Source organism: Myotis yumanensis, unplaced genomic scaffold (genome assembly GCF_028538775.1).
Source record: "Myotis yumanensis isolate MYYU_CA2020_CCGP unplaced genomic scaffold, mMyoYum1.0.hap1 SCAF_2, whole genome shotgun sequence".
NCBI classification, from domain to species: domain Eukaryota; kingdom Metazoa; phylum Chordata; class Mammalia; order Chiroptera; family Vespertilionidae; genus Myotis; species Myotis yumanensis.
The window spans coordinates 34,553,973-34,574,695 of record NW_027223753.1 but is presented as its reverse complement, the minus strand read 5'-3'; the positions used below and the strand labels follow the sequence as shown (position 1 = coordinate 34,574,695).

The 20,723-nt window shown below is 42.3% G+C and overlaps 1 protein-coding gene across 1 annotated transcript in view; it reads left to right on the top strand.

Moving 5' to 3' along the window:
- The window catches only part of AGBL4 (AGBL carboxypeptidase 4), a 987,573-nt gene that overhangs the window by 115,409 nt on the left and 851,441 nt on the right, over positions 1–20,723 (top strand). The window contains exon 3 of the mRNA XM_070405080.1: positions 10,391–10,515. Coding sequence (XP_070261181.1) covers positions 10,391–10,515 — 125 coding nt within the window. The remainder of the gene's footprint in view (positions 1–10,390; positions 10,516–20,723) is intronic.

Genomic DNA, 20,723 nt, shown 5'->3' with positions numbered 1-20,723 from the left:
TTCTTCTCTTTGCATTTTTTCTTCCTGTCCATTGTGTCCCATCTCCCCCTTCTTCCTTACCAGAAGAAAAAGTCTTTGCTAAGGTTTCTGAGCTGTGAATGGCACACAGTTACAAATTTGTTTTCTGTATCATTCCTGGCAAACTCATTACAAAGTAATCGAGGCCCACACTCAGGTGCACTTCCTTTGGGACCAATAGCTGTAAATAAGGAGGCTCTGCAAACTGGCTGATAAGTTGTTGTTCTGAAGATAGCAGTGCCTTTTAGCAGAATGTTTGACCTTTTTTTTTTATTGCCTCAGGCCTATCTAAGATCTTAAGGTCTATTTCTCACCTTAAAAATCCTCTGTAAGAAAATGCAGTCTGTGGCTTAAGAAAACTTTAAATTGCTTAACCACTCTCTCTCTTTCTGTGCCTTTCTCTCCCAACCCCCAGCCCTGATAATTATAGTTATGCTGGGTAATCTCCCTATCATTTTGCAAAATGGATTTTCCTTCTTCCAGTAAAAGATTCATTTTATTGACATTGGAAGCAACATGTTGAATATTTTATGAAGACTAAATGTATAGGGAAGGAGAAGTAAAAGTACTTTCATATATATTGAAAGAAAGAATATTTTATGCAACTTGAAAATTACTTTGGGACTAATAAAACCCTCAAGCTTTCTTATTTATTCTTGTATCAAGGTAATTGTCACTTTTGATTCGAGTGGCTATGCAAAACCCCATCTTCAATATATTTTTTTCTTCCCTGTTGCTGTAAGTATCAAATTGACCCACAAAATGGAGAGTTTCAGGAAACATAATTTCACCTTAGGGAATATGATTGTAGATATTAAAAAGTCAAAATGTTTAAGTCTTCCTAGTACAACCTCTGTAGTTGCAAATACTTGGAGTTTTTGTTAAGATACCTGCAAATTGTTTCAGAAGATTTGGACTATTGGTGTCCAAAATGGATTCAACCAAGTTTTCTGTTAGTGAGCAGTGTTCCTGATATTCTGAGATAGTAGGAAGGCCTCTAAATCTCTGTGACTAATTGCAATCAGGACAACAGATCTTGTGTTTGTTGTATTGTTTCCACTTAAGATGCAGCATTGTTTTACTCTTTTATAAAAATTGCTGACCCATATGCATTTCAAGAGATTTTTGAAATCTCAAATTGGCTCTAATTTCTGCTAAAATATGTTTAGAAAATACTAGGACATAATTTTCAAGTAGTCTTTACTATGGAAAGAGAAATTCCATGGATTTAATGCTTTTATTTCAGATACAGAAATGAAATTTAGACTTTTTCTAAATAATGAAATTGCAAAAATAATTGCAATTGTCATATACACTGAGTGGCCAGATTATTATGACCGGCTAGATTATTATGACCACCCCATCAGTACTTTTCTCCATATCCTTGCCACCACTTGTTATTTGTTGATGGTAGCCATTCTGACAGCTGTGAGGTGATACCTTATTGTCATTTTAATTTGCATCTCTTAGATGATCAGTGACTTTGAGCACTTTTTCTTATGTTTCTTGGCCATCTGTATGTCCACTTTGGAGAACTGTCTATTTATGTCCTTTGCCCATTTTTTAAATTGGATTGTTTGTCTTTAGTTACGTTGTATGAGTTCTTTATATATTTTGGATATTAACCCTTTATCAGATGTATCATTGTCAAATATGTTCTCCCATACAGTGGGCTCCCTTTTCATTTTGTTGATAGTTTCTTTTGCTGTGCAGAAGCTTTTTATTTTGATGGAGTCCCATTTGTTAATTTTCTCCTTTGTTTCCTTTGCCCTAGGAGATGTATCCATAAACATATTGCTATGAGAGATGTCTGAGATTTTGCTGCCTATGGTTTCTTCTAGGATTTTTATGGTTTCACGACTTACATTTAAGTCTTTTATCCATTGTGAGTTTATTCTTGTGTATGGTGTAGGTTTGGTGGTCTAGTTTCATTTTTTTTGCATGTTATCTGTCCAGTTTTCCCAACACCATTTATTGACTCCATTGTATGCTCTTGCCTCCTTTGTCAAGCATTAATTGAGTGTAATGGCTTGGGTCAATCTCTGGGTTCTCTGATCTGTTCCATTGATCTATATGCCAGTTCTTGTGCCAGTACCAGGCTGTTTTGATTACGGTGGCTTTGTAGTTTAGCTTGAAATCTGGTATTGTGATTTCTCCAACTTTGTTGTTCTTTCTCAAGATTGCTGTGGCTATCAGGCAAAGATTCAAAGCCTACAAAGACCACCTCTGTCTACAGACTAATAGGATTTTGTCTTGAATTATCCACAAATGTGGCAAGAGTTGTTTTCATAAGGGTGGGGAAATTGCTTGTGCCTGGAGCTAATTGTAGTCTTTTAATGGGCCAGAGAAACTCCACACACACTGTGGGGCAAGGTGTTTTCAAAAGGGTGGATCAACTGTCTTCCCCCTCCAGGCATGGTTGCCTTATAGCAAATGTCTATGTGAGAAAGATGACCTCTGCAATATGAGGGAATGACTCAGCACAGGAAACCCGGTGTCTGCCTTTTGAGCTCTAACCCCAGAGCCCCCAGTCCTGGCTTCTGCTCACACAGCTCAAGTCCATGCTGCTGTTCCTTTGCCAGAGCACAAGGTGGGGGGCTCCACAGGGAATTTTTTGCATTGGCCCTTTAAGAGGGTGCCTGAATTCAGCAATCTTTCCCTATTAGCCAGCAACCTTGCTGCTTTTCATAGCCATGTTATGTGGGTACCCTTCTCAGTTCTGGTGCTCTCTGCTGGGGTGCCCAGCATGGGGAGTAGACCCCAGAGTTCTCAATGGCAACCCCCCACAGCTGTGATATTTTTCTGAAACTTTAGTTGTTATCTGTGGGAGCCCAGCCAGCCCTTTTGCCTCTCCTACCATTCTCTATGCCAGTGGTCGGCAAACTCATTAGTCAGCAGAGCCAAATATCAACAGTACAACGACTGAAATTTCTTTTGAGAGCCAAATTTTTTAAACTTAAACTATATAGGTAGGTACATTGTTATTAACTTAATTAGGGTACTCCTAAGCTGGCCTTTGCTAAAAATGTCCTCAATCTCATTGAGGTACTTTCGCTGAGGTCGACCCGTTTCAACTCTTCCATCCACACTCGTCTTGTATACTTGTTTCATCTATCTCCTTTTGTTCAACCTCTCTATATGTCCAAACCATCTCAACATACCTTCCTCAATCCTCGATACTACATCTTCTTTCACTCCACAACGTTCCCTAAAATTAACTTAATAAACTTTACTTTTGTCACCCGTGCACAATTTGCAGATGCGACTAGCACTAACCACTGCACATGAGACTACTGACTGACTGGCTCACTCAACGCGTGCATGAATCGCACGTGCCTGCCCCACGCTGCGTATCCCGTCGCCCGACCGACCGACACTCCCCACTTCTTCTAACACCACTTCTTCAAAATAGACTTGCCCAGGCCGAAAACCGACTTCTGCGCATGGGCCACAAAGTTTCAATCACACTGTACGTGCGCGCCAAAACGTGGTATTTTGTGGAAGAACCACACTCAAGGGGCCAAAAAGCCACATGTGCAGCCGTGGGCAAACTACGGCCTGCGGGCCGGATCTGGCCCGTTTGAAATGAATAAAACTAAAAAAAAAAAAGACCGTACCCTTTTATGTAATGATGTTTACTTTGAATTTATATTAGTTCACACAAACACACCATCCATGCTTTTGTTCTGGCCCTCCGGTCCAGTTTAAGAACCCACTGTGGCCCTCGAGTCAAAAAGTTTGCCCACCCCTGCACATGTGGCTTGGGAGCTGCGGTTTGCTGACCACTACTCTATGCGGTCTTCACTTTCGGTCTTCAGTTATTAGGGTTCTCTCCAGCGAATCTTCTGTTGATTATTCAGGGCGTTTTTCTGTATTCTAGTTGTAATTCTAGTTTGTTCCTGGGAGCATGTCCGTGCAGCATCCACTTACTCTGCCTCCATTTTTGCGTAATCTCCTATCTTTCATGATCTTTATCAGCTTCCACACTATGAGCTATGGCCATGAAACTCTGTCTTATTCACCATCATATTCCAAGCACATAATAGGATACTTAGTTCCTTCCCACTTAGAGACCACCTCTATAGAATGTGTAGATATTATTCAGCAAATATTTATTTTTTTCACCCTCTGACTGTAGGTGATGTATACTCCCTGCTTTTTTATTCTGGCTTTGTAACTTGATTTTTTTGGTCAATGGAATGTTAATGGATATGATTTCAACAGAGTCTTTCAATGTGCTTTGTCTAATTTGGCTTGGCTTTTGCATGCTGGTGATTTGCCATGAGAACAGGTAGATGAGAGATATATGAACATACCTTGAAGTAACCTCAGACCCAATCTACCTGCAGCCTAAAGCAGAGCTGCTCAGCCCACAATCTGCAAACTTTTGAGTTTAAAAATATATGCTTATTGTTGTAAGCCAGTGGAGATTTGAGGTAATTTATTTTGCTATTGCCTTAATGATACCCTTTTATTTTATAGATTTGAAAAGATCTGTAGCCAAAATAGTTGCAACATGAGCTCAGCAAGCATGTAACACTTGCAAAGCTTAAAATGTTCTACCAAATGTTATGGGAGTGGCAAAGATTACTTCAGAGAAGCACATTCTTATATAATAAAAGGCTAATATGCAAATTGTCCCTCGAGTGTTCCACCCGACCGGGAGTTCGACCGCTCGCTGTGACATGCCCTGACCACCAGTGGGCAGAGCGGAATGAAGGAAGGCCCTGGCTGGCAGCCAGAAGGCCCTGATCAGCCCTGATCACCAGCCAGGCCTAGGTTACCCTACCCGTGCAGGTAGCCTAAGCATTAGTCTAGTGCAGCTGTGGGCAAACTACGGCCCGCAGGCCGGATCCGGCCCGTTTGAAATGAATAAAACTAGAAAAAAAAAAAAGACCGTACCCTTTTATGTAATGATGTTTACTTTGAATTTATATTAGTTCACACAAACACTCCATCCATGCTTTTGTTCCAGCCCTCCAGTCCAGTTTAAGAACCCATTGTGGCCCTTGAGTCAAAAAGTTTGCCCACCCCTGGTCTAGTGCCTCACATATATAGGACCTTCACATGATGAAGTCCATTATATTTTGAAAGGAGTAGAAAATGTTACTTCCCCCTTTTTCTACTTCTTCTTCTTCTTCTTTTTTTTTTTTATTCTGCTCAGACTACCATAATAAAATACTCATAGGCTGCATGGCTTAAACAACAAATTTATTTTCTCACAGTTTTGGAAGCTGTGAAGTCCAGAGCAAAGTTCCAACAGGATTTAGTCTCTGGTGATAGCCCTCTTCCTGGCTTGCAGATGTCCCCCTTCTCACTATGCCTCACATTGTTTTTCCTTGGTGCATATGCACGAAGAGAGGGGAAGAGGAAGAGGGAGGGATGGAGAAGGAATGCTTCTGTGGTGTTTTCTTATAAGGACACTAATCCTATCATATCAGGGCCCCACTCTTTTAACCTTCATTACCTCCTTATAGGCACCATCTCCAAGTACAGACATATTTAGAGATTGGTTTTCAACATACGAAATTGGTAGAGTGGGGACACAAACATTAAATTCATAACATTGAGTACAAGAATAGCTTAGCCCTGACTGGGTGGCTCAGTTGGTTGGAGCATGGTCCTATGCACCAAAAGGTTGCTGGTTTGCCCGTCCAGTGTTGCTTAATGGTTGAGTGTTGACCTATCAACCAGAAAATCACGGTTTGATCAGGGCATATGCCAAGGTTGCAGGCTCAATCCCCAGTAGGAGGCCCACAGGAGGTAGCAGGTCAGTGATTCTCTCTTATCATTGATGTTTCTGTCTCTCTCGCCCTCTCTCTTCCTTTCTGAAATATATATATATATATATATATATATATATATATATATATATATATATTAGAGGCCCATTGCACAAAGAGATTCATGCAATAGGCCTTCCCTTCCCCTGTTGCCGGCACCGGTTTTCCTCTGGCACCCGGGACCCAGGCCTTCGCTCCAACCGGAGCCTCCAGTCTTTGCGGCTCCAGAGGGAGCCTTCAGTCTTCGCTCTGCCGCTTTGCCCCTACGTATGCAAATTAACCGCCATCTTTGTTGGATTAATTTGCATACTCTCCTGATTGGCTGGTGAGTGTAGCGGAGGGACGGTTAATTTACATGTTTGTCTATTATTAGGTAAGATATATCTATCTATATATCTATAACTATAGATACCTATATCTATATCTATAGATATCTATCTATATCTATATCTATATCTATATCTATATCTGTCTATATCTATATATATGTTTTTAGAAAAAGGTTGCAGGTTCGATCCCCGGTCAATGAGCATTTTGGAGGCAGCCAATCAATGTTTCTCTGACATCAGTGTTTTTCGTTCTTTCTAAAAGTCAATAAAAAAACCCCATATCCCCTTGTGTGAGGATTAAAAAATAAAAAGGATAGCCTACTTTTATCCTATAAACTAGATTACTTTCTCCTATTGTATGCTATTATGATACCAGGAATATATCTCTTCTTCATAACCCTTATCATACTTCAAGTGATTAGATTGATATTTATATTCTCAATGAGTGCATAAGAACCCAAGGATAGAGACTGTGTCTATGCTGTTCACTGTTATAACCATAATGATAATAATTTTATGTTAACCTATAATTTATACTCAATAAATAAATAAATATCTAAGTGAATATTTCATTAAAGATAGAAGTTGGTTAGTTTACTTTCCAAACAAGAGAATTAAGATGTTTCATATATCAATTTGACTAACTTTCAGAAAGTACTTCTTGAACATTTCCATTAGAAACAAAGGAGAGTAACTCACCCTGTTTGGGTCTAGAGTGGAATTTCTTTCATGAATCATACCATCCAATACTCTTCCTTTTTGGGGCTACTTGCTGAGAATACTAAAGTTCCAAATGGGGGGAAAAAGCCAAATGGGAAGCTAAATATTGCTTTATTACTAACTGGGAAAGCCGATCAGAAATATCTTACCTGTCATTTCTATTCTACCCTCATTCCACTGACTGACAAATAATGAACTTCATTGGTAAGCCCAGTTCACTTAGACATGGAAGCCTGATGGATTATACTGCTTCCTCTTCACTGAATTTATGCTGATTTCCATGCATGTAGAAGATACCTTATACACATGGTCCACTTAGTAAATGAAAGCTGAATTTCAAGGAGGTTAAATAACTTTCCCAGAGTTACACAACTTAGTGAGTGGTAGAGCAAAGACTTGAGACCAGACCTGTCTGATTCACTGCTAAAGTCCTCAACTACTTTACCATCTGATGGACATTATAAATGAGTAATAAAGAAAGTGATGGGGAAAGATATGAGAAGATGATGGGGAAAGATTAATTTTTGAAAATAACTTGGAAGATACCTTCAATGAAAAGTCATAGATGATGAGAGGGCTTCAAACTATGAGAATAGCTTAAGTAAATGTGCCAAGGCAGAATGGTTGTGTAACAGTGAATAAATCTGTGTATTAACTCCCACTTCCCCCAGGAACTCAGATGATAGCTGAATTTGCACAGGTATGTAAGGGTCTACTTATAGAGACTTTTTATGATAGGCTGATTTTGCATTTCATTCTTTAAATGGTAGAAATCCATTAAAGGCAGCTCTGTGGAAATGATATGATATGAGAGTGGAGGTCTTGCTGTGGGCATGAAGAGCAGTTAGGAATTTGTTTCTACAGACTAAGAGAAGATTAATTGAGAAGTTGATGTGAGAATCAGAGTTACAGTACAGGTAATTCTGTCATAAGCCCAAGGTGACAAAGGTAATCAATGATAGATCCAGAGCTATAACCAGGTCTTCTGACTGCCATTCTAATCAATAGTCCATCCACTTAAAAATACGTACCCAGAAAGCATTTTTAACTTTTAAAGAAGAATGACTTTGAAAATGTCACTCAACCTTCAGATCTCTATTTTTATTCATCATTGGATGGTGAGATATAAAGCATTAATTATTCATCATGTACTGGTATTCAGTATTTAATTGCTAGTTAATAGCTCCTAATATATTTTAAGGAAATCATCTTGTTTGTTTACTTGGAAAATCAATTTCTGTAGATGAAGATGAAAATATGCCCTCAACTCTATGAGTCATACTACAACTCTTTCTTAATGCCACAGAAGCCCAGAGCTGGAAGCAAGGACCATTCTAAGTTTTGTATAGCTTGAAGCTTATTTAATTTCAGAGGGTGGTCTTTAAGAAAAATTCACAAAATTATTAATATAAAATTATATCTTCAGAATAAATATCACAATAAATGATTGGTTCTTTAGGGATTCAGGTATTTTTCTGCTGAAATCTCTGGCTATTTATAGGATATGCTTCAAAGAAGTGCAGCCTTGCTTTTCCTTTATATTATACTCTCTGCAACTCTCAGCCTTCATAAGGGCTCTTGTACGTGAGGAACCTTAAAGCTTAAGCTTCATTTGCTTCACAGTAAACCCACCTCTGGTTGGAAGGAACCTTTGATTATCTAGTCCAAACCTGCCAAATCATAATCCAACCCTTCAAGAATTCATATCTAAGATGATCTCACTGTTGTTTTTTTGCTGAAAGGAAATCTCAGTATTACCTTTTTCCATAATTGTGACTGTTTTGCCCCTTCTTTACCATGAAAGTTAAACATTTAAATAAAAGTATCAAGTGGGGAAGAAACGTTTATGCCTTAATATATCCCAGTGGATTCCTTCTTCTCACTGCTTCACAGTGATCCCTCATCAATTCTTGCTTGACCCATTGCAATATATTTCTTTGTATCAATACTGCTTCTATTTCAAGCTTTATACAAAGTATGTCATTGTTTAAGTGTCATTGTTTAAACAGTCAATTGCCTTTTTAAAAATTGTGAGACAAAGTCTTTTACATTTAAATACTATTTAATATTTTATGGTGTTCATTTATTCTTATAGACATGCATTCTATCTAATATCTTTTGGCTTTTCTTGTAATGCAGGTCTGCTAGAAATGAATTATCTTAGCTTTTATTTATCTGAAAATGATTTAGTTCACCCTCATTTTTAAGGATATTTTCACTGGATATTGAATATTGAGAGTTTTGTTCTTTCATCACTTTAAAGATTTCATTACTATCGCCCATGATTTCTGAGAAAAAGTCAATGATCATTCTTATTGTTGTTCTTTTGTATGTGTCATAGCTACTTTTCCCTGTTTGCTTTAAAGATTTTCTGTTTATGTTTGGTTAAAGTTCAATTCTGAGTTGTTTTGGTATTTTTTCTTTTGACCAAAGACACTAGAGCTCATTTTAAAGCAACATATTGCTCTGCTCTTCAAATGCAATACAATACTAACTTCTCAGTCAATTGCTTTGTTGATGTCTATAGTCATCTTTACTCTTCTTTAGCTGTTGATGATCTGGTTTGGGAATTCATCAAACTCTTTTTTATTTTATTTTATCTTACTATTAACATTTTGGGCAATTCACTACTCATTTGAATATCTGAGAGAGGAGATACAAAGAATGGAACTCAAACTTAACACATTGCGCACCAGTAGTTTTATTGCTAGCTTTACCCAAAGGCCAGATAAGTTTCTATTGAAGGAGTACAGAAAACGTTTTACAAAGTATCATACTTTAAAAAGATATTAGCTTGTAAGAATATGTAATAAATAACTTCAAAATGCAATGGGTATTTAATTTTAAGGTGTGCCTTTAACATTTATGTAAAACACTGTGTAATATGAAAACACGAGAATGCTCGTGATCTGCCCTAATGTGTTAAGTTTGTACATTTTTAATATAACTGTTAGTTCTGTTGTTGGAGAAAATGGAAAATAATTTCAGTGTTGTTTGTAAATTAATCACTGTTATTCTTACAGAGTAACTACTTCTAGTTTTTTTGTTTAAAACCTTTAACATATTCTGATAGAAGTTGAGAGATATACCAAAAACAGTACAAATGCATAGCCCTATTGCATTTGAGAGTTAAATAAGATCAAATATATTCGTATTAGAAGTAGCTTGTATACCACAAAGGTTAATTCAAATATTAAGGTGTTATCATTTTTGTTTTTCGAACTAGGAAACTGAAGTTTGGTTGTAATTCTTAATTGCTTTATTGGTCCTTGATACATGCTCCATACAGTATCCCAATCTAAGACAAAAAGGTCTGCTAGGTGATAAGGACTGAAAAAGCTGCTTGCATCACAGCCTGGCTTAGCTCAAAGCCTCTGCTCTGCATTTGGAGTCAGCAGCCTGAGAGATTGTGAATACTGTACCTATAAGTACTGAATGATGACAAATGTCACTGTAAGAACTCCTAATATTTTAAATGTATATACCCTTGAACTGCCTGAACTTCTATTAAAACCCAGTTCTCTTAATTTTTATTACCAGGTAACCTTGGACGGGTGGACCAGGTCTCTGAGTTTGAGTATGATTTGTTCATTAGGCCGGATACCTGTAATCCACGCTTCCGAGTCTGGTTCAACTTTACTGTTGAAAATGTGAAAGAATCACAGGTGAGGGAAATAGTGGATACCTTCAGTTTGGTTTCGGTAAGAAGATTGTGCTTTTGTTTAAGGTTAGGAATATTTAAAAAGTCATGACCATATTTGGACTATTTTGTTGTGTATATATAACAGTGATACAGTTTTGTTTCTAGAGACATAGATAAATAGGTATAATATGTTGTTTTTTGTTATCTAAAGATTATTAAATAATACAAATAGATAACTGAGAACAAAAAGTATGCTTTAGAAACTGAAGCATTAGCTTGATATGGTAGGCTTCCTTGAGGAATACAGTAAGAACCTATAGGAGGTGACTTGTATTATGTTTATTATGGTATGTTCTCTATCTCATTTCTTCTATAAAAACCTGTAAATCATTATACGGTTCTCACAGGGCCTCAGTTTCAGGAAAAAGCTTCTCTTCTCCTATACAATTAGATGTTTATATCATAAAAACAATATGATTCTTGTAACTCATTCTATTTTCCCTTTGCTTAGGCTATTGGAAAACTCAGAGTCAATTTTATAGCCCTCCCTAATGATTTTGCTTGTGTTTCTGTGTACTGACTTTTCAAAAAATTCAGATCATAATAATCTGTCTTTAATCATGATTTCATCATTTACATTTTCTAACAGTGTATGATTTCATAATCCTGTTCAAATCTGCTTTGAATGGGAGAGTGTATTGATGAAAAGAGAACTAAATACATATGCTTTGAACAAACATTAAAATATAATCTTAAGAAATCAGTTATCATTCTGTTATACTGAGACAGCTAATCATGAAAGACTTTGCACAAACTTTGTACACATAGTGATATGATTTTTTTTTAAGCAGATGAAAGCATAGCCCTATAACCTAACCTCTGCCTTCTTCATTCAGGGTCATCTATTTTTTAGTATATTTAGGAGAATGTGAGGAGGTTGTTTAATTTCCTCTTTCAAGTCAATCTCTCCTGTTTGCTCTTTCACCTTCTTGCTTGCTTCTCTCTTTTTCTCCCAACTGCAACTTGCATTGTATGTCAGACAGTGGTCAACATCTGGAGTTTAGGGAACTCGGAGTCTTCCTTGGCTCGGGGCGGTCCCTGGACCACCAGCTCCAGTCGAAGAGGGCTCAGGAACAGCCACATAACTTTACTGCTGATTCTCCCAATTCCCTACAACATCACTGACACAGGACTTTGTGTGTATAATGTTTACTGAAGTTTGGGGTTTAACTGGAAGGAATTAAATTTATGGGAGAGCTCTGAACATTGTTAGCTAAATATGATTTATCTCAGCATTTTAGGAGAACTGGGGGAAAGGTTTCACCCTACACAGAGAGCTGCTCAAGGATAAACTTTAGTTCCTAGATTTGCTTCTGGGTTGTACTTCTCTTTCATGGGAAAAATCCTTTTTTGGTGTTTTTTTTTTTTCTTTCATAGTAAGAGGAACAATATTTCTCTCTCTGCCTACCTTAGGAAAACCTATACTTTACCTACAGGAGCTCACCTGACCCTAGGATTGTCCAGCTTGTTCCATCAAGACAATCGATAATTCCAAAGTGCATTTACCAAAGTCTATGTTACTGAGTCTTGAGAATATAACTTACAGCAGAGGCTTTAGCCAGATGTACTAGACTGAGTCTTGGCACTCTAAGTTTGGGTTCCCTATGAAGATCTCTACTATCATGAGATAAACACACAACCTCTTACTCTTCTGTGGGTGTTCCTATGTCATGTCAGTCAGTAACTTACAGTTGGCACATACACACACTACTGATAATTGTGAGACAATATAGTCAATTTATATGAAGGAGGGGGGAACATTTTATTAAAAGTGTTATAAGCCAGGATTTCTAAATTCATAAAGGAGATTAGTCTTTTCTTCTTTTTTTTTTTTAAAATATATTTTATTGATTTTTTACAGAGAGGAAGGGAGAGAGATAGAGAGTTAGAAACATCGATGAGAGAGAAACATCAATCAGCTGCCTCCTGCACACTCCCCACTGGGGATGTGCCCGCAACCCAGGTACATGCCCTTGACCGGAATCGAACCTGGGACCTTTCAGTCCGCAGGCCGACGCTCTATCCACTGAGCCAAACCGGTCTCGGCATAGTCTTTTCTTCTTTATGCACAGCATATGTGCATGCTTCAGCTTGCCTACCACACACAAGAATCCACAAACTCCTCCAAAATGAGACCTATTACTTTTCAAAAAAACAGCATTGTCTATCCTCATTATACCCTTTGCTAAATAGAGACTTAGTGGAAACCCTGAAATTATAGTGTTTTTTAATTTTGGGCCATATTAAATTCCAATCCTAATTTTACAGTTATGTTTTTGTTGTTATTGTTTAAAATATCTCTTCCAGAGTTATAAAATATTCATATTACATGTTGAAGTCATGCAGCCTATTTTCGTAGTCTTGTTTACCAGTTCAATAAGCAAGTAACATGAATGTGTCCCGAAGGATTACTGAAATAAGACAGTTGGTGCTTATTTTTAAAGTTGGAGGAATCAATATTTTCCCAGTCTTTTGGATTCTATCTTCATACCCAGTACTATTCTACCTTTGTTACAGTTAGAAATCATGAACATGTTTATCTGGTTTCCTGGAGCCTGATGCTTTATCAGCCTTTCTGTGGGCCATTGCTTCATCAACTATAATCACATTATATAGTTATGGAAATCTGTCTCAAGAAAGCATAAAGATCTGCTGGAAAGATACAGTCTATATCTCTAGCTCACAGGATATTTGTTTTCATGGTTGTCTACATGAAAGAGAATGATTTTACTATTAAGTTTGACTTGTGAGGTCTGTTTTCATAATGTCTCTTCTTGTAATCTTTTTCCATCTCTCCAATTTCCGTTAAAATGAGACCTGCATGAATGTAATCTAGTCAGGAACCTTATTTCGGGTTTGGTACTAGCAGGCAAAGAAATATTAGTCATCAAAGACTGACTTCATTAAATGAATGTTAAAAATCACAGCATCAAATATACTTTATAAACAGGTCTAGCTTTTGGGTTACTTTTCTTGTGTTTTTAGGAAGTGATAAAAACTTGGAGCATGCAGTGCTATATTGTAAGGGCTGATATATAAGCCTCCAAAAATAGTGGCTAACTACTGCATTTGCAAGAGACTATGAAAACTGAACATCCTTGTACCTTTTTCTCTCTGAAAAACCTGTATTAAATGTTCTTATGTGGAAATTTACTACTGATACAGCAGAACACTCATTTGATGTTAAAGTAAATCATCCTATTTGAGAACCAAGATGGCGGCGTAGGGAGCGGACCTGTGTGTGCTGCTCTCTCACAGCATCATTGAAACTATCAACTATGAAGTAAACAACCGCCACTCAGAACCATGGGGAAGTTGGCCCAGTGGGAGATCTACAACTGGAGGAAAAGAAAGAAGCGCAGTGAGACTGAGTGGGAGCTACGGAGGCACCAAAACCAGAGGTACGCAGTCACACGCCACGCGGGCTGCAAATGGATTCTCGGTTTTTTACGAACCCTCGAATCCTCTGGGCTTGCTCGGGGCGGGTCTCTGAGGCCCCAGATCCCACAGGGAGAGGCGGCCACGGCCTTGCAGTGGTCGGAGAGCGAGGGAAGCTCTGACACACGGCTGCTCGCCTGCACTGAGGGACAAGAAGTCCTGGTGTCACGGGGAGGCGAGGGGCGCGGAGACGCCGCCATCGCTATTTCCTCCACGCTGGCAACTCCCTGTGACCCCGCCCTACCCTCAGGGCTGTGCCAGAGGCACAAGAGGGAATGACTGTGCTTTTACAAACTCTCAAATCCACTGAGCTGTTTCGGGCGGGTCTCTGAGGCCCCAGGCCCCAAGGCGAGAGACGGCACGGCCTTCCAGCGGTCCGAAAGCGAGGGAGGCTCTGGTGCGCCCGCACTGGGGGACACAAAGTCCTGGAGTCCTGGATAGGCAAGGGGCCGCTGAGTCTCCGCCCCGGCGACTCCCTGTGACCCCGCCCTACGCAATTTACATTCCCATCTGGGCTGTGCCAGACTCACTGTTATGGGTTGGCTCAACGAGATAGACCACCGACTCAGAATTTAAATTTGAAAGCCGTTTATTAAGCTGGCCAGCTGACCACAGCCCGTACCTTCCCCCTCTGGGAAGCCTCGCGGCATGTGGCAAAGAGCAAGTGTGCATTATGATTTTTATAACAAAACAGTGTTACCTTAGAAGCTCACAGAAAGTTCATAAGCACAAAGGGGGGGTAAACAGAGTCACACCTGGCTGGCCTAAGACAATCTAGCAATTTTTCTTCCATGGTTCCTAACTCTGCAACTCCCCTCCATTCATCAGTCCCTCCTCCCAGCACATACACAATCCTCATATCCTGGTAACACAATCCTTCTCCATACGTCAGTCCCCCCTCCCAGAACATTCTGTAACCCTTCCATGGCGCAGTCCCTCACCCTAGCACATTCCCTACTGGTCTTATGCCCGAATCAAATCTTTGATTCAGCGCCCTCCTCTACGTTATGAAATTGAGGAGGCATTTGGCAATGTAGGGGTCAAGCCGCCGGGGAAGAGTCTGGCATTTGATGGTGAAGAATTGGCCAGGGTCTCGGCCACTGACATAGAGTCTTAGTTTCTATGTCTTTCTCCTTCCCATTGGTCAGTTCACCAGGTGAGAGGCATGAGGAGGACGGGGTTACAATTTCTAGTGCCTCTTTCCTGCGACTTTGATGGTGGTTGGAGTGCTCAGCACCACCTGGTAGGGTCCAGCCCATCTAGGTTCCAGGCTGCCAGGGTCGTGCCGTTTCACCCAGACGAGGTCACCCAGAGAGAAGGCAGGCTGTGTTGGACTGGATCTCAGCACGTCCTCCTCCCGAATGGCTCTCACCACCCGTCATGCTGACGTGGCGCTGCTCTGCAAAGCCTGTAAGGACTTAAGCAAACTTTGGGTAGACGGCTGGGCAATTTCTTCCTCCCTTAGGCGGGGAAGAAGAGGTGGCGGCCTACCAAACATAATTTCAAAAGGGGTGAGTCCTTTTATATACGGGGTGCACCTAGCTCTGAGGAGGGCAAAAGGAAGGAGACTTACCCAGTTTTCGCCAGTCTCTAATTTTAACTTAGTTAATGTTTTCTTTAAGATCCAATTTATTCTCTCTACCTGTCCAGAACTCTGTGGTCTATAAACACAATGCAATTTTCAAGTAACTCTTAGGGACTTAACTATGGATTGTAACATTGGCGATAAACGCCAGGCCATCGTCGGACCCCATGCATAGAGGCAGGCTAAACCGGGGGACAATTTCAGTGAGGAGTTTTCTAACTACTACCTGTGCTGTCTCTGCCTTGGTTGGGTATGCCGCAGGCCAGCCAGAGAAGGTATCAATGAAAACCAGCAAGTATTTATACCCTCCTTGTCCTCCTGGTATCTCGGTGAAGTCCACTTCCCAGTGTTCTCCGGGGTTCTGACCTCGGAATCGCTGTCCCGGCGTGGCCACAACAGGGGGCCCTTGATTCATTCGGGCACACACTTGGCACCTTCTAGCCAACTCTTGAGATATTTTCTGGAGCCCTGGGATGTAAAATTCTCTTCCCAGTAGTTCTGATAGCTTCATTCCCCTGAGGTGGGTGCTCTGGTGGGTCTGGGAAGTGATGGTCTGCCCCAGGGCTTCTGGCATTATAGGCCTCCCATTTGGCAGAATTAGCCATTCAGCCTCTCCTTCCCGGGCCCTTAGTTTCTCAGCTAGCCTCTGCTCCTCTGGCAGATGCGTAGGCTTCTCCGGGAGCCTTCGTGCTGGCAGGGCTACGAGAACTTCTAGGGGCCCTACTGGTCTTTTAGTCAATTCCTTGGCCCCTATGTGGCTGCCAGGTGGTTAAGTATCTCAGGAGCTTTTTCCTTTCCTCCTGAGGTCAGGAGACTTCTTTAAGGTGGTTCCCGTGTCCTCCTGTAAGGGCAGTGTGAGGAGATATATCCCTGTAGTCCCTGGGTAGGTCTGGCAGGGCCAGTGCCGGGGCCCTTACCAGGGCTTCTTATATCTCCCCTGGCTCCTCCTCATGTGCCCCCCGCTACCGGGTACCTTCCTCTGCGAAGCTGCTCCCATCGTCTGTGTAGAGGGTCTCATCCGGATTCTGCAGGGCTGGTCCACGAGGTCCTCACGGAGGGAAGTGAGGGTAGTCAGTGTCTCCTTGCAGTCAGGCAAAGGGGCCTCTGCCTTCTCGTCAGGGAGGAGTGTGGCAGGGTTCAAGGCAGCTGTTTTCAGGAAGCTGAAATGTTTACTCTTTTTCTCTTTCTCTACCAGAGGGCCTGAGTGAGTGCTATGAGTTCCACAAGGAAGTCCACCTTTTGGCCCCCCACTGTCAGGGTTATTCTGGGCTCCTGGGGGCCAGCTAAGCCCCAACAACCCCAATCCACCTCCTCCACCAGCATGGGAGTGAGTCGGTTCCCCCACACGTTCAGGGCACTCCCTTTTCCAATGTCCTTCCTTTCTGCAAAATGCACATTGATTTTTCCCAAGCCTGGGTTGGACTCCTTTTCTTCCTCGAGGCTTTTCTTTGCCCTTGTTGTCTCTCCGGCCCCTTGGGCCTTTTTCCTCGTTTAGGGCCAGGAGGACCTTGGCCATCCGGGTGTTTAAACCTGCTGTCGGGTCCTCCTGATTGTCAAAAACCTTCTGGGCCACCTCAACCAACTTAGAGATTGATTTCCCCTCAAAGCCTTTTAACTTTTGTCATTTTTTCCTAATATTTGGGGCCGACTGGGAAACAAATGCAACATTGACAGCCCTCCGACTTTCCAGGGCATCAGGGTTAGGCCCCTGGACTGTCTCTGTCACCTTAGAGAGGTTTGTGGGTCTCCAAGCAGCAGCTCGGATGCCCCCTAATAGAGTCTGGCGATACCGATCGAGAGCCTCCTTTCCCCTGTCACTATAGGGGTTCCAGTTTGGTTGCCTGGAGGGAAACACAGCCTTCAATCTGTCTTTTATTTATTCTTTCAGAATGGACTAAAGGAGCTTTATTTCCCTACAGGGTCTTATACGTCACAGGACCTCACAGGGTCTGAAATTCCTGTAACAGAGGGCTAGTATTCACCACTTTATTAACCCCTCTGTTCTAGACAGGCCTTCCCCAGTTTCCTACAGTTGAGGTTTTGTGCCACCCCTGACATGGGCATGGTCACACAGGCCTGTAAGACAGTATACAGGTTGCTAACTGTCAACTGTCTCTCAATAGAGACCAAAATTTAATGGGTATTCTTCTTTGCCCACCTGGGCAACTGCCCTCTCGGCAGCTAGACACCCTTTACTTTTTGGGTTCATTCCACACAGCCTTTTTCCAGGAAAGTTTACACATAGGCCAGTTCTTCTTTCTAGCCACAAATACAGCTTGTCCAATTTCCTTAAAATGTATTCTGGCACAGGAGAAAGTTGTTTTGCTGTACATAGGTAGCTTAATCCCTATACAACTGGGCTTGGACCTCTGCCTAGCAAATTGCAGTCTATAAGTTCAATGTGCAGCCTCCGGTCCTCCTAACCCAACGATTTTTCGGCCAGTCTCTGAGTCAGACTTCTCCTCTCTTGGAGAATTTCAAAGTCCCGATGGCTCCCAGGTCTAGGGAGAGTGCCCTTCTCTGTTTATTAGTTACAGGGCCCTGCTTTCCTTGTCTTCCCACCAGTCCCCTTTATGGCAGAACAGTGACCAGGCCTCTTTGAAGGGAATGTACTGGAAGGGGATATCAGCCCCTCCTCTTCCAGCAGCAACAGGTACTAAACCCTTTCAGTACATTTGCAAGCAGGGAGCTTTTACTAACTCTATCTGCAGCTTTCATAGATCTCAGGCTTGCTGCTCTATTCCAGGGGCTGTAGGAAGGCTAGTACCAGTCACTGGCTTACGGCTTAACTGCTGTAGCCTGCAAGCCAAAGGCCCAAGTACTTTCTCGCTGCTACTGCTGCTGCTTCTTCTTTTTTTTCTTTTTTTAGGGCCACTGCAGGCAGCTCAGGCATCCAGCCTCCCTTCTTTGTTCATTCACTCCCCAATCTGGTCTGGAGCTGGGAATAGCGCCTTGGTCTGCCTTGCTTCCCCAGAGGGCTGCCTGTCTAGCCCCAGATCTAGAGGGCCAGCCTGCTGTAGGAACTGCAGGACTGGCAGATGTCGCAAGGTCCTGGAGGTTCTCCCGCTCTCTCCCTGAAGGACCGGGGGAGCTTTTCCCTTCTGGGGCCCGGCCAAAAGAATTGTCTGTCTCTGTCCCAATTTTTCCTCGGGAGGCAAGCCCTCATTTACCGGGGTTTCTTGGACAATATGTCAACCTAAACTTGAATATAAGGAATTTGATTAGGATGCCCCGGGCGGCCGTTATGACGTAATGGACCCGGTAGGCAGTGGTCAGATCAAAAGACCCTGCATCCGGCCACCCTTCCTGGAAAGTGGGCCACTCCCATTCACAGAATCGCTGTAAATCAAAAGCATTAATATTATAACCTTTAAATTTACCCTAGAACTTCAGTTTAATACAGTAAATTACAACCTAGGTAAGAGCAGCTGATAGACAGAAATCTTTATTAACTAAGTGGGCTGATTCTCCTTAACAGTGAACAAAAGACTCTGAGAAAAATAATTCTCGCAGCTGCCGAGAGACTTTGCAGACTGCCAAGGGGCCAGCCCAAACGTTCAGCCAAGCGTATCAACAGAAAGCAGAATAAATCAAAGTAGCTCTTACTTTACACAGACCAGTAATGATTTACACTTTCTTAATAGACCAGCCCAGGCTGGAGCTGTATCCAGTCTCCCTTCTCTGTAGTAATTTGGCCAGTCCCACACAAACAAACTTTGCCCCGACCCCATGATGACTGGTGGCGAGAGACAGACAAGGGAAGGGGTGACCTGTTTTCACAGATCCTCACGCAGGTGCCCGCCTGGCCGCGTCCCTTGGGAGCTTAGATTCGTCGTAGCTAAGGTGCACCCGTATAAACCCCGGGCCTGGTCACCTCCACATGGGGGTGAGTCACCGTTATGCCATATGACAAATCGCGGAACCGCAGGTTGGGGCCCACTCGGACTCCGTAACCGAAGTCATGGAGCCACATAAAGGAGAGGAGAGGGCAGGCCCCCTCCCTCCACACTCACACACTTTCACCAGACATTCACTCAGAGTTTAAACAATCCACCCAATTCCTAACCATTTCCTGATTCCTGAGGGAGCTCTATAGCTTCCCGGGAGGTGATCAAGCTCCCCTTCCACTCACCCGGAGAGGGCCTGACTGATAGGGGGTCGACAAAGATGACTGACCCTATCCCATTTGACAAAGACAAAGACAACAAATAACAAAGACAAAATAAATCAGCCAAATGCAACCTAAGGTTGCCCGGAACCTGCAGCTTGCTCCTTGGAGTCCTGAAAATTTTCAAAAAACATTGCAGCAGGGTGTGCACAGAAGCAGACAACTTCTTGACAACAAATACCAAGACAAACAAATACCAGACAGACAAACCCAGTGCAGCCTACAGCCGCACGAACCAGGGACCCCGGCCACCGTCGTGGCCGCGGGTCAGGACCAGGAGTACCGCTGCGTCCAGCCCTCCGTATAGGTCCTTCCGTGGGACGTCCCAATTCCTGTTTAACGACCGGTCCCTTACCTCTCTCGAGAGTCCAGGTGGCTCAGTTTCCGAATTGAAAGTTTTGGGTGGACTGGAGGCCTCCTTGGTAATCGTTCTCCACAGGTGTGGGGTATCTCGCTGAGTGCCCGGCGACAACTGGGGGAGAGCCTCCTGCCTTGAATAGGGGGTCCCTCTCCTCCCTTCCGGGGGAGAGCCTCCTGCCCTAAGTAAGGGGTCCCTCTCCTCTCTGCCGGGTATCTCGCTGGGGCCTCCAAATGTTATGGGTTGGCTCAACGAGATAGACCACCGACTCAGAATTTAAATTTGAAAGCCGTTTATTAAGCTGGCCAGCTGACCACAGCCCGTACCTTCCCCCTCTGGGAAGCCTCGCGGCATGTGGCAAAGAGCAAGTGTGCATTATGATTTTTATAACAAAACAGTGTTACCTTAGAAGCTCACAGAAAGTTCATAAGCACAAAGGGGGGGTAAACAGAGTCACACCTGGCTGGCCTAAGACAATCTAGCAATTTTTCTTCCATGGTTCCTAACTCTGCAACTCCCCTCCATTCATCAGTCCCTCCTCCCAGCACATACACAATCCTCATATCCTGGTAACACAATCCTTCTCCATACGTCAGTCCCCCCTCCCAGAACATTCTGTAA